This window comes from Balaenoptera ricei, chromosome 20 (assembly GCF_028023285.1).
Source record: "Balaenoptera ricei isolate mBalRic1 chromosome 20, mBalRic1.hap2, whole genome shotgun sequence".
NCBI lineage: Eukaryota > Metazoa > Chordata > Mammalia > Artiodactyla > Balaenopteridae > Balaenoptera > Balaenoptera ricei.
This window is the reverse complement of record NC_082658.1, coordinates 51,952,165-51,965,664: the sequence shown is the minus strand read 5'-3', so window position 1 is coordinate 51,965,664 and position 13,500 is coordinate 51,952,165. Positions and strand designations below refer to the sequence as shown.

General features: G+C 49.1%; 2 protein-coding genes across 2 annotated transcripts; one reads left to right on the top strand and one right to left on the bottom strand.

The window, feature by feature from the left end:
- Positions 1-7,364: 7,364 nt before the first annotated feature.
- On the bottom strand, positions 7,365-8,242 carry EMC6 (ER membrane protein complex subunit 6). Its single transcript, XM_059908833.1, has 2 exons — positions 8,133-8,242; positions 7,365-7,945 (listed from the first exon to the last, which is right to left on the bottom strand). The coding sequence occupies exon 2, from the start codon at positions 7,895-7,897 to the stop codon at positions 7,565-7,567; it is 333 nt and encodes a 110-aa protein (XP_059764816.1). The 5' UTR covers positions 7,898-7,945; positions 8,133-8,242; the 3' UTR covers positions 7,365-7,564.
- Positions 8,243-8,421: 179 nt separating this feature from the next.
- TAX1BP3 (Tax1 binding protein 3) lies at positions 8,422-13,370 on the top strand. The gene is made up of 4 exons (XM_059908832.1): positions 8,422-8,549; positions 11,509-11,628; positions 12,034-12,111; positions 12,405-13,370. Exons 1-4 carry the CDS (start codon positions 8,511-8,513, stop codon positions 12,540-12,542), a joined length of 375 nt encoding a protein of 124 aa, XP_059764815.1. The 5' UTR covers positions 8,422-8,510; the 3' UTR covers positions 12,543-13,370.
- Positions 13,371-13,500: the final 130 nt, after the last annotated feature.

The following is a 13,500-nucleotide window of genomic DNA, read 5'->3' as shown; positions in this document are numbered from 1 at the left end:
GCACTTTCCTTCACCACAACCCAGTGTAAGTAGATTGGTTTTACTGCTCATGGACAAGTGGACCCAAGTTTAGTTTGGCAGCAAAACCTCCCACTGTGCTCTACCTCAGGGCCTCTTCTCTCTAACTTTTCAGACACAGGCCAAACTCCTTTGTTCTCAATGGCCCTCACACATGCACTTTCTTGCAAGTAACCCCTTCTCCACACTTGACTGTTACTCAACCCTTGCGTCCCAATTGTAATGTTATTTCCTCAAAGAAGCTACCCTGTGGGCTTCCCTGGTGGCTCAGTGGTTAAGAATCCACCTGCCAATGCAGGGGACATGGGTTCGAGCCCTGGTCCGGGAAGATCCCACATGCCGCAGAGATACTAAGCCCGTGCGCCCCAACTACTGAGCCTGCGCTCTACAGCCCGTGAGCCACAGCTACTGAGCCCACATGCCACAACTACTGAAGCCTGTGCGCCTAGAGCCCATGCTCCACAACAAGAGAAGCCACTGCAATGAGAAGCCCGTCAACACAACTAGAAAAAGCCCGCGCGCAGCAACGAAGACGCAATGCAGCCAAAAATAAATAAATAAAATAAATAAATTGAGAGATTGGTTCAAGACGGCAGAGTAGAACGACGTGCTCTCACTCCCTCTTCACTCACTTCCATGAGAGCATCGGAATCACAACCAACTGCTGAACAATCATCGACAGGAAGACACTGGAACTCACCAAAAAAGATACCCCAAATCCAAAGACAAAGGAGAAGCCACGATGAGACGGTAGGAGGGGCGCAATCACAAAAAATCAAATCCCATAACTGCTGGGTGGGTGACTCACAAACTGGAGAATACTTATACCACAGAAGTCCACCCACTGGAGTGAAGGTTCTGAGCCCCACGTCAGGCTTCCCAACCTGATGTCCAGCAACGGGAGGAGGAATTCCTAGAGAATCAGACTTTGAAGGCCTGCGCGATTTGATTGCAGGACTTCGACAGGACTGGGGGAAACAGAGACTCCACTCTTGGAGGGCACACACAAAGTAGTGTGCGCATCGGGACACAGGGGAAGGAGCAGTGACCCCACAGGAGACTGAACCAGACCTACCTGCTAGTGTTGGAGGGTCTCCTGCAGAGGCGGGGTGGGAGGGTGGCTGTGTCTCACTGTGAGGACAAGGTCACTGGCAGCAGAAGTTCTGGGAAGTACTCCTTGGCGTGAGCCATCCCAGAGTCCACCATTAGCCCCACCAAAGAGCGGGTAGGCTCCAGTGTTGGGTCGCCTCAGGCCAAACAACCAACAGGGAGGGAACCCAGCCCCAACCACCAGCAGACAAGCCGATTAGGATTAAAGTTTTACTGAGCTCTGCCCACCAGAGCAACAGCCAGCTCTACCCACTACCAGTCCCTCCCATCAGGAAGCCTGCACAAGCCTCTTAGATAGCCTCATCCACCAGAGGGCAGACAGCAGAAGCAAGAACTACAATCCTGCAGCCTGTGGAACAAAAACCACATTCACAGAAAGACAGACAAGATGAAAAGGCAGAGGTCTATGTACCAGATGAAGGAACAAGAAAAAACTCCAGAAAAACAACTAAATGAAGTGGAGATAGGCAACCTTCAGAAAAAGAATTCAGAATAACGATAGTGCAGATGATCCAGGACCTCGGAAAAAGAATGGAGGCAAAGATCGAGAAGCTGCAAGAAATGTTTAACAAAGACCTAGAAGAATTGAAGAACGAACAAACAGAGATGAACAATACAATAACTGAAATGAAAAATACACTAGAAGGAATCAATAGCAGAATAACTGAGGCAGAAGAACGGATAAGTGACCTGGAAGACAGAATGGTGGAATTCACTGCTGCTGAACAGAATAAAGAAAAAAGAATGAAAAGAAATGAAGACAGCCTAAGAGACCTCTGGGACAACATTAAATGCAGCAACATTCATATTATAGGGGTCCCAGAAGGAGAAGAGAGAGAGAAAGACCAGAGAAAATATTTGAAGAGATTATAGTCGAAAATTTCCCTAACGTGGGAAAGGTAATAGCCACCCAAGTCCAGGAAGTGCAGAGAGTCCCATACAGGATGAACCCAAGGAGAAACAGGCCCGGACACATAGTAATCAAACTGGCAAAAATTAAAGACAAAGAAAAATTATTGAAAGCAGCAAGGGAAAAACGACAAATAACATACAAGGGAACTCCCATAGGTTAACAGCTGATTTCTCAGCAGAAACTCTACAAGCCAGAAGGGAGTGGCATGACAAATTTAAAGTGATGAAAGGGAAGAACCTACAACCAAGATTAATCTACCCGGCAAGGATCGCATTCAGATTCAATGGAGAAATCAAAAGCTTTCCAGACAAGCAAAAGCTAAGAGAATTCAGCACCACCAAACCAGCTCTACAACAAATGCTAAAGGAACTTCTCTAAGTGGGAAACACAAGAGAAGAAAAGGACCTACAAAAACAAACCCAAAACCATTAAGAAAATGATAATAGGAACATACATATCGATAATTACCTTAAACGTGAATGGATTAGATGCTCCAACCAAGAGATACAGGCTCGCTGAATGGATACAAAAACAAGACCCATATATATGCTGTCTACAAGAGACCCACTTCAGACCTAGGGACACATACAGACTGAAAGTGAGGGGATGGAAAAAGATATTCCATGCAAATGGAAATCAAAAGAAAGCTGGAGTAGCAATACTCATATCAGATAAAATAGACTTTAAAATAAAGAATGTTACAAGAGACAAGGAAGGACACTACATAATGATCAAGGGATCAATCTAAGAAGAAGATATAACAATTATAAATATACATGCACCCAACATAGGAGCACCTCAATACATAAGGCCGCTGCTAACAGCTATAAAAGAGGAAATCGACAGTAACACGATAATAGTGGGGGACTTTAACACCTCACTTACACCAACGGACAGATCATCCAAACAGAAAATTAATAAGGAAACACAAGCTTCAAATGACACAACAGACCAGATAGATTTAATTGATATTTATAGGACATTCCATCCAAAAACAGCAGATTACACTTTCTTCTCAAGTGCGCACGAAACATTCTCCAGGATAGATCACATCTTGGGTCACAAATCAAGCCTCAGTAAATTTAAGAAAACTGAAATCATATCAAGCATCTTTTCTGACCACAATGCTATGAGATTAGAGATCAATTACAGGGAAAAAAACGTAAAAAACACAAACACATGGAAGCTAAACAATACGTTACTAAATAACCAAGAGATCACTGAAGATATCAAAGACGAAATCAAAAAATACCTAGAGACAGAAGACAATGAAAACACAACGATCCAAAACCTATGGGATGCAGCAAAAGCAGTTTTAAGAGGGAAGTTTATAGCAATACAATCCTACCTCAAGAAACAACAAACATCTCAAATAAACAATCTAACCTCACACCTAAAGGAACTAGAGGAAGAAGAACAAACAAAACCCAAAGTTAGTAGAAGGAAAGAAGTCATAAAGACCAGAGCAGAAATAAATGAAATAGAAACAAAGAAAACAATAGCAAAAATCAATAAAACTAAAAGCTGGTTCTTTGAGAAGATAAACAAAATTGATAAGCCATTAGCCAGACTCATCAAGAAAAAGAGGGAGAGGACTCAAATCAATAAAATTAGAAATGAAAAAGGAGAAGTTACAACAGACATGGCAGAAATACAAAGCATCCTAAGAGACTACTACAAGCAACTCTATGCCAATAAAATGGACAACCTGGAAGAAATGGACAAATTCTTAGAAAGGTATAAACTTCCAAGACTGAACCAGGAAGAAATAGAAAATATGAACAGACCAAACACAAGGAATGAAATTGAAACTGTGATTAAAAATCCTCCAACAAACAAAAGTCCAGAACCAGATGGCTTCACAGGTGAATTCTATCAAACATTCAAAGAAGAGCTAACACCCATCCTTCTCAAACTCTTCCAAAAAATTGCAGAGGAAGGAACACTCCCAAACTCATTCTATGAGGCCACCATCACCCTGATACCAAAACCAGACAAAGATACTACAAAAAAAGAAAATTACAGACCAATTTCACTGATGAATATAGATGCAAAGATCCTCAACAGAATACTAGCAAACAGAATCCAACACCACATTAAAAGGATCATACACCATGATCAAGTGGGATTTATCCCAGGGATGCAAGGATTCTTCAAGATACACAAATCAATCAATGTGATACACCATATTAACAAATTGAAGAATAAAAACCATATGATAATCTCAATAGATGCAGAAAAAGCTTTTGACAAAATTCAACACCCATTTCTGATAAAAATTCTCCAGAAAGTGGGCATAGAGGGAACCTACCTCAACATAATAAAGGCCATATACGACAAACCCACAGCAAACATCATTCTCAATGGTGAAAAACTGAAAGCATTTCCTCTAAGATCAGGAACGAGACAAGGATGTCCACTCTCACCAGTATTATTCAACATAGTTTTGGAAGTCCTAGCCACGGCAATCAGAGAAGAAAAAAATACAAAAGGAATACAAATTGGAAAAGAAGAAGTAAAACTGTCACTGTTTGCAGATGACATGATACTATACATAGAGAATCCTAAAGATGTCACCAGAAAACTACTAGAGCTAATCAATGAATCTGGCAAAGTTGCAGGATACAAAATTAATACACAGAAATCTCTTGTACTCCTATACACTAATGATGAAAAATCTGAAAGAGAAATTAAGGAAACACTTCCATTTACCACTGCAACAAAAAGAATAAAATACCTAGGAATAAACCTACCTAGGGAGACAAAAGACCCGTATGCAGAAAAGTATAAGACACTGATGAAAGAAATTAAAGATGATACAAACAGAGAGATATACCATGTTCTTGGATTGGAAGAATCAATATTGTGAAAATGACTATACTACCCAAAGCAATCTACAGATTCATTGCAATCCCTATCAAATTACCAATGGCATTTTTTGCAGAACTAGAACAAAAAAATCTTTAAATTTGAATGGAGACACAAAATTCCCCGAATAGCCAAAGGGGTCTTGAGGGAAAAAAACAGCTGGAGGAATCAGACAATATGGTGCTGGCACAAAAACAGAAATATAGATCAATGGAACAGGATAGAAAGCCCAGAGACAAACCCACGCACCTATGGTCAACTAATCTATGACAAAGGAGGCAAGGATATACAATAGAGAAAAGACAGTCTCTTCAATAAGTGGTGCTGGGAAAACTGGACAGCTACATGTAAAAGAATGAAATTAGAACACTCCCTAACACCATACACAAAAATAAACTCAAAATGGATTTGAGACCTAAATGTAAGACCGGACACTATAAAACTCTTAGAGGAAAACATAGGAAGAACACTCTTTGACATAAATCACGGCAGGATCTTTTTTGACCCACCTCCTAGAATAATGGAAATAAAAATAAAAATAAACAAACGGGACCCAATGAAACTTAAAAGCTTTTGTAAAGCAAAGGAAACTACAAACAAGACGAAAAGACAACCCTCAGAATGGGAGAAAGTATTTGCAAACGAATCATCGGACAAAGGATTAATCTCCAAAATATATAAACACCTCATGCAGCTCAATATTAAAAAAACAAACAACCCAATTCAAAAATGGGCAGAAGATCTAAATAGACATTTCTCCAAAGAAGACATACAGATGGCCAAGAAGCACATGAAAAGCTGCTCAACATCACTAATTATTAGAGAAATGCAAATCAAAACTACAATGAGGTATCACTTCACATCAGTCAGAATGGGCATCATCAGAAAATCTACAAACAATAAATGCTGGAGAGGGTGTGGAGAGAAGGGAACCCTCTTGCACTGTTGGTAGGAATGTAAATTGATACAGCCACTATGGAGAACAGTATGGAGGGTCCTTAAAAACCTAAAAACAGAATTACCATATGACCCAGCAATCCCACTACTGGGCATATACCCAGAGAAATCATAATTCAAAAAGACACATGCACCCCAATGTTCACTGCAGCACTATTTACAATAGCCAGGTCATGGAAGCAACCTAAATGCCCATCGACAGACGAATGGATAAAGAAGATGTGGTACATATATACAATGGAATATTACTCAGCCATAAAGAGGAACAAAATTGGGTCATTTGTAGAGACGTGGATGAATCTAGAGACTGTCATACAGAGTGAAGTAAGTCAGAAAGAGAAAAACAAATATCTTATACTAACGCATATATGTGGAACCTAGAAAAATGGTACAGATGAACCGGTTTGCAGGGCAGAAATTGAGACACAGATGTAGAGAACAAACGTATGGACACCAAGTGGGGAAAGTGGCAGAGGGGTAGTCGTGGTGGTGGTGGTGGGATGAACTGGGAGTTTCGGATTGACATATATACACTAATATGTATAAAATGGATAACTAATAAGAACCTGCTGTATTAAAAAAATAATAAGATTAAAAAAAAAAAAAAAAAAGGCAAGCTACCCCGCAACCTGGGTTAGGTTTGGGGCTCCCCTGTACTCTCTTCATAGCTCTTATAATCTGACTATTTGTGAAATCAGGTAATGCTGGTCTTCCCAGTTAAAACTACAAATTCCACAAGCAACGTGTTCCTTACTTAACGCTAATGCAATATTTATTTCTCAATTAAATGTATGCATTTTATTCTAAGATAAGCCTCCTGACAGGGAGGGATCATGGATTAGCATATAGACAGAAGCATTTACACTCTAGACAAGCCCATAGATTAGCTTAATCATCCAGTCTGTTTAATTCTCACTAGACAGAGTCTAGAAAAAAAGAGCTTGCTTTTTAAAAACTGGAAACAGCTAGCTCTAACTAGGTGAAATGGAACTGAAATGACACCACTCATACCTTGAGAGCAGTGGTTGGGAGGGAAGGCTGGGTTCTGAAAAGGTACAGTCAGCCAATACAGTAAGAGCAATTAAGAGACCTACATTTGAATCCTGGCTCTGCCTCTTCCTAGCTGTGCCTCCTCCGGCAGAGGTATTTAGCCTCTCTGAGCCTCAGGTTCGTTCATCAATGGGGAATAATAATCACATCTACTCCATAAGGACATTGCTAGAATTAACGAAGTAACGAGTGTAAAAGGTACAAGGTACAATGCTTGGCATACAAGGCACACTTAATAAATATTAACTGTTATTAGTTCTCAGGATGTTAACGGTAAGTTCTCTCCTTATTCAGGCCCTAGTGGCCCCTCTCTGAGGGGCCTATGTGTAAATGCAAGGAAAGGACAGAAAACTAAGGCGCAGTCCCAGCTCTCCCGGAGTCAATACCGGGCGATTTTGCACCCATGGCAGCCAGGGGGTACGCGTTAAGGTAGGAAAAAAACTCCACAAAGGGTCTCACGCTTCATTTAATCTGAAGAACAGTACAGGCTCTTCGTCTTAAGATATAAATTATTTATAACGTTACAGGACAAGCGGCGACTCCAACAATTTAAAAACTAGGTAAGTCTACCTGGTGTTAATTTCTGGCAACAGTCCTCCCAATCTGTTTTTTTTTTTTTTTTTTTAAAAAGTCATCCCTGCCCACGTTTCAGTAGACGTGCACCATGCCGTAGAGGAATGTCCAGAACAGGACGTAGGTGAAGAGGCCTCCGATGAGACCTCCTGTAAAGAGAGGTCTTCGCGACTTAAAATATTTGTTCCACCTCCTTCCCGCCTTGAGAATTAAGAGCAGGGAGAGCAGGATGGAGGCGAGCAGGTAGAAGATGAAGCCGTAGAGGCCGGTGAGGCCGAGGATGCCGGCCGTGGCCCCTGACAGCGCCGACACCGAGGTCCGGCAGTAATCCAGGACGGCGGCGTTGCCCCGCACAGCGGCCTCGCTGATGAACGGCGGCCCCTCCCGCTTGGCCACCACAGCGGCCATCGCACCCGCCCGGGCTCGGCCTCTGCTTTCTCGTGGAGCAACGCGGGGCTGCGGAAAGAACCAAGTTACAGGTGGCGCCCGGAGCGTGGCGAGTTGGGTTCGCGCCGCCCCTCCCCCTGGGGCTGCGGAGACTTCGCACCCCTCAGTCTCGGACCTTCGAAAGACACTGAAAAGGCTGAGGACTCGGGGTTGCCGGCGGCACATCTGCATTTCCCGCCCAGACTCGCCCAGTTACCTGGAACCCGGCGGCAGACGCAGTAGCTCGACGCTCCCTCAGACAGCCTGTGGTAGGGATTCCCGCGGCGCCATCTTGCACTGGAGGATGCTGGGACGGCCCAGCCTGCGCAGTCGCCAGGAGCTCGCACCCGCCCTCTGGCGCATGCGCCGCGGGTGCCCCGAGCACGCTCCACCCCTCTCTCCGCTTTTCTATGCGCGCGCTGGGACTTCCGAAAGCCCGAGAGCGCTCCGGTCGGTGATTGGCTGGAGTGTCGTTAACTATTCATGAGGGGGCGGGCCGGGCTGGGCGGCCTTTGTTAACCAGAGAGGGCGAGGCCTTGGGGATTTTCGCTGCGGGCTTCACTGAGCGGTGCTTGGTTACCAGATTGGGGTCGAGATGTCCTACGTCCCGGGCCAGCCGGTCACCGCCGTGGTGGTGAGTGGTCTCGCGCGGGCTCCTCCTCGTCTTGGCTTGACCCCACTTTGCAGATAGGTAAACTGACACTCCAAACACGTTGACAAAGCGTCGAGCCCGGGTCTCCTGCAAACTCGCAGCCAGAGCTCCGGTTCCCGCTCTGCCGGAGCGGAGCCGCGGTCCTCCCCAGCCATGCAACAGAGATGGCTGGGACCCAAGCGCCTCCTGAGGAGCCGGGATCGAGGCCAGACCCCGCGCACCAACGCCGCCGCGTTGGGCTCCTCTCAGCCGGCCGGGGCAGGGAAGATTGAGGAGAAAGGCCCCTGCTGTGGGAATCTGGGAAAGCGCCCACTTCCCGGATCTGTGTCCCCAGCCGGGCAGCCGCGGGTGGCGGGCGCCGGCCCCGACGTCCATGAGTCGCAGCCTCTGGAATGAGGAAGTGCTTCCTCCGCTCCAGCCGGCGCCGCCGCCCAGAGGGAGACTTGCGGGGTGGAGGTGGTCGGGGCCAACATAGCAGCCCCCCCCCCTCCCCTGCAGCCTTTCCTTCTCGGACCCATCGCCCCCCCGGTCCAGAGTGAAGCCTCATACAACTGGTTCGATCCTGCTCCGAACGTCCCCTGGAACCCCTGGCACTTGGGGCCTGAGGAGACCCTTTGGGGTCAGCTCAGGCCCCTGTCTCCTCCCCTGGCTGGTCTTGGGTGCCAAGTGCTATTAGAATAGGCAAAGGGAGGCTGGGACATTAGACCCAGATGCCAATGCCACAGCTGGATGGGGCCTGGAGGCCCACTCTGTGGCTGAGGTGGGGAAATTGAGTCCCAGAGAGAAGTCTGGTCATGCTCAGTCATGTGAAGAAGCCCTCAGGAAGGAGCCAGGTCTCTGAGAAGAAATGCCTGCTGGACAGGGCACGGGTCAGGTGGAAGTCCCAGTCCTGGGGCCCTGGGACTGGCTGCAGTATCTCAGATGGGCGTGTTGGGGACTCCTGCAGTCAGGTGGTGTGACCAGGGAGCCACTGATAAAGCTGACACGTGAGGGTCAGCTTAGAGCACCAGCTCAGGCCTGGGCTAGGAGGAGACATTGTTGGACCTGCTGACAGCTGTCTTCAGCTTCACCCTGGCTGCACCAGCCTGCCTTCTCCAGCTCTCTAGCTGCCCCAGAGAGAAGGGGTCAGGTTTGCTCCTTAGCTGGAAAAAAGGGGTGCAGGTGGGGAACCAGAGAGGGGCAGTAACCTGCCTGACCCCACCCAGCAAGTCAGTGACGGGGCCTTGTCTCCCAGTCCTAGAGCCTGTACTTCTTTCTGATCTTAAGGGTGAGTCAAAGGTGCGCAAAGGTGTGTGTCAGAGGAGGCAGAGGCAGGCCTGGAGGAGCGCACACGTTTGCGCATGAGGACCTAGGTCCAGTGGGCCTCAGGTGTCACGCTTCCCGCAACCCCCTTACTGCAGGTCATGACTGGTCCCCGGGCCTTCCTCAAAACTCTAGGACCATGACCTTCCAATTCTTCTCACACTGGGAACATGTCTGAATACGGTGGGTGGGGTCTGGCCTCTCCCTCTTGTGTCTTGGATCGGGGATGGGGGTGGAAGAGACTCCTCCCTACCCTGTGCCCTCTCCCATGTAGTTAACATTTTGAGAATGTTAAAACTATTTTGGCCTCTCCTCTGAACTCTGGCTCCATAGACCGGTCTACCTTCTGAACACCTGCCTGGATGGCTCCTGGCTCTCCAGCTCAACATGCTCCTTCTCCTCTCGGGTCCCCATCTGGGAGATGGTTGTGTTCAGCCAGGCCAGGTGGCCAGCCAGGAGCTCGCCTTGGCTCCTTTCGGCCATGAACAGTCTGGAGTCTGTTGATCTCACTTCCTAAGTAGCTCATGTCCCCTGGCCTCCACATCCCACCTCTGTGAGACATCTGTTCTCCTACCGACTGCCTGAGTGGTCATTCTAGCATCACACCTGACCGTGATCTACCATCAAGCCCGACCCCAGCCCTACTCCCCAATTTCTGAGAGCTCCAGTGGGCCTAGCATCAAGGTCAGGTGGCCAAAATCCTGGTCAGCCCAATGCCTGGTGCTCCTTTGTGAAGCCCCTCAAGTCCAGATCAAGTCACCGTTTGCTTTGTGTTTTTCTTCTGTTAAAACTGTCAACTTTCGGGGTGGGGCAATCGGTCTGGCTCCCAGCATCTGGTGACTGGAGGGTGGCTGCTGAGGGCTTTGAAAGGAGCTTGGCACAGATGGGGACCGCAACCTCAGAGTATGGTGGGAGAGCCCTAGGCCCCTCCTCCACCTCCTCCACTGCACAAGAGCAGGGCCTGGGGCTTAGGGAGACGCCCCCTCCCTCTGGGCCAGTCTCCTGGGCCTGCACTCCCCGGCCTTCCTGACCTGGGCTCAGCCTCATCTCACCTCCCAGTTCGGGTCCTGCGCTGTACACTCCAGTCTCGTGGATATGTATCCATAGCACCTTCAAGCCTCTGCTCCTGTTCCTTTGGCCATGACAGCCCTTCCTCCTTTCTGTGCAAGTTTGATCTCTGCTTTTCCCGAGCATCTCTGGGCTTGCCCTGACAGGGCTGGCTCAGCAATCTGAGCTGCCTCAGCAGTGTGCCTGCATTTTTTTTCAGGGCCTGACCTCTCCTGCCCTGTGTGGTCCCTCACCTGGGACAAAGGCCCTCCTTCAGAGCAGCCAAAGCACCCTGGCTCTTGGGCCAGGAGGGGCTTAGCATGTGTTGAGAAGGCTGGTGCCTGAGACAGAGGAAGCTGGGAGAGGTTGGGACTGAGGGTTGTGTGGGTGCGTTGATGTGGCTGAGTTATGAGTCTCAACCCCCCAGCCTCCCAGGCTGGTGACCAGCTGGATTCCTGCAGGAGGCCCTGGGCCCCATCCCCGTGGCATGGCTCTGAGCCTACCCAGCCGCCTGAGGCTGCTGCAGGGGACACAGACCACACATTTGCTCTCCATACCCACTCATGCCCAACTCGCTTTTTATCTTTGCCAGCAAAGAGTTGAAATTCACAAGTTGCGTCAAGGTGAGAACTTAATCCTGGGCTTCAGCATTGGAGGTGGAATTGACCAGGATCCCTCCCAGAATCCTTTCTCAGAAGATAAGACGGACAAGGTGAGGAGGACTAGGGTCTGGGGACCTCTCTGTGGGGCACAGAGGCCTGAGATGGTGGGTCTCTGCTTCCTGGGCCTTTGTGGAAGGAGCAGACCTCCTCTCTCTCAAACGGTCCTCTCTAAGAAGGTCCAAGAAATGATCTGGTGGGAATAAGTAGGGGTGGGCCTCCCAGCCCTCCCAGCACTAGGAAGGCCTGCTCAGACACAGCCCAGGAGGCTAGCAGCAGGGGCTGTAGCTTCCATGGGGCTACTCTACTTCCCCCTTGGCTGTTCGACACAGCTTGTGCTGGGGGATACTGGGTGCGGGACAGACAGACGGCTAGGAGTATGCCATGCTGGGCTTTGCTCTGTGGATAAGAGGCCAGTCCAGTGACCCCAGTGCTTGACTTGGGCTGTCTGTTTCCAGGGCATTTACGTCACACGGGTATCCGAAGGAGGCCCTGCGGAAATTGCTGGGCTGCAGATTGGGGACAAGATCATGCAGGTAACAGATGTCCCAAAGGAGGAAAAACAAGGTTTGGGCCAGAGGGTCTAAAGCACTTGGGGGTGGTGGGGCTGCCCCTGCCTGCCTCCCTGGGCACCTGGGAGAATAACCGAAGTCGTTTTGGAGCCCACACTGGCGTCGCCCCCAAAGGAAGCTGGCTCTCCGCTGTGTGTGCGTGTGAGGTGGTGCTTGGCATCCCCAGCTTGCGAGACCCAGGCCTCCCAAAGCCCGTCCTACTTTCAGATCCCAGAAGGCAGCGAGCTGAGGGGGGCTGTGTTCTCTCCCTGGGCCAGGTGAACGGCTGGGACATGACCATGGTCACACATGACCAGGCCCGGAAGCGGCTCACCAAGCGCTCGGAGGAGGTGGTGCGTCTGCTGGTGACGCGGCAGTCGCTGCAGAAGGCCGTGCAGCAGTCCATGCTGTCCTAGCAGCCGCCAGGGCCCCCGACTCGTGCCTGCCCGCCCTTTGTACGGCGACACCACTTCCACGCTCTGCCCCTCGTCCTGGCTTCTGCTCGTTGCTGGGCCCCCGCCTAGAAGGGCAAGAGCTGGTCCCAGAGGTCTGACCTGCCTTCCCCTCTCCCACCACGGGCCCGAAGCTCTGGGACCAGCTCTCTCCCTTGGACACTGAGGACTGGAAACAAGGGCCTGGAGCCGAGTTGGAGTCAGTCCCCAATCTGTGACCAAGGCTTGGCCCCCAGACCCTGCTGCCGGGCCACAGCAGGCGAGCAGGGGCCCCCCCTTCCTGAGAGCACCATATAGCTGGGAAACGCAGGGCTGGGCACTGCCCCCGTGTCTTCGCTCCACAGTGCCTGTGCCCCATGCTTTTCCCTGTGTTTCCCAGCGGGGACTTGACTCACTGCCAGAGACGCTACGAAAGTTTGTCCGGATGGAAGCCAGGCAGGCTCGCAGTTCACCCCATTGTACTCCCGCCCCTGCAAGGGGTACGGGCCTCCCCAGGGTTCACCTGCTTACAGGATTCAGATGAGGTTTGAGGCTGACATTTCAGGGCAGTTCTCAGGATTCCCATTTTCCTCTATGCCTTTGGGTTTAACCTTTGTATTTTTTTAATCACAACTTTGATACAAAGCGTTTTTATCTTACTCTTTGAAGATGCCAGTTCAACTTTCGAATTCGGCTAATTCACATCTGGGGATTACTCTTAGCAAGGGAACCAGCCTTGCTTCGGTTACTGTGGAAATGGGGCAGTAGGAAGCCACCCCACGTCTTGTGCCCAATAAACAGTGCTGGAATTCATTCATCAGAGGTCTTTGCTGAGACATGAGGTAGGGATATTTGGGGGTGAATTGTGAGAGAGCTTTGGTTGTAAGGCTGGCTGACTTGGCCTCTGCTGCTCTGGACAAAGCCCAACTAACCCCAAGGCCAC

Excerpts from the sequence above, each read along its gene's own strand:
- EMC6 (XM_059908833.1), bottom strand. The coding sequence starts at position 7,897 with ATGGCCGCTGTGGTGGCCAAGCGGGAGGGGCCGCCGTTCATCAGCGAG.
- TAX1BP3 (XM_059908832.1), top strand. The coding sequence starts at position 8,511 with ATGTCCTACGTCCCGGGCCAGCCGGTCACCGCCGTGGTG. Across the intron at positions 8,550-11,508 it reads AGCCGGTCACCGCCGTGGTG|CAAAGAGTTGAAATTCACAA; the intron begins GTGAGTGGTCTC and ends TATCTTTGCCAG. Across the intron at positions 11,629-12,033 it reads CAGAAGATAAGACGGACAAG|GGCATTTACGTCACACGGGT; the intron begins GTGAGGAGGACT and ends GTCTGTTTCCAG.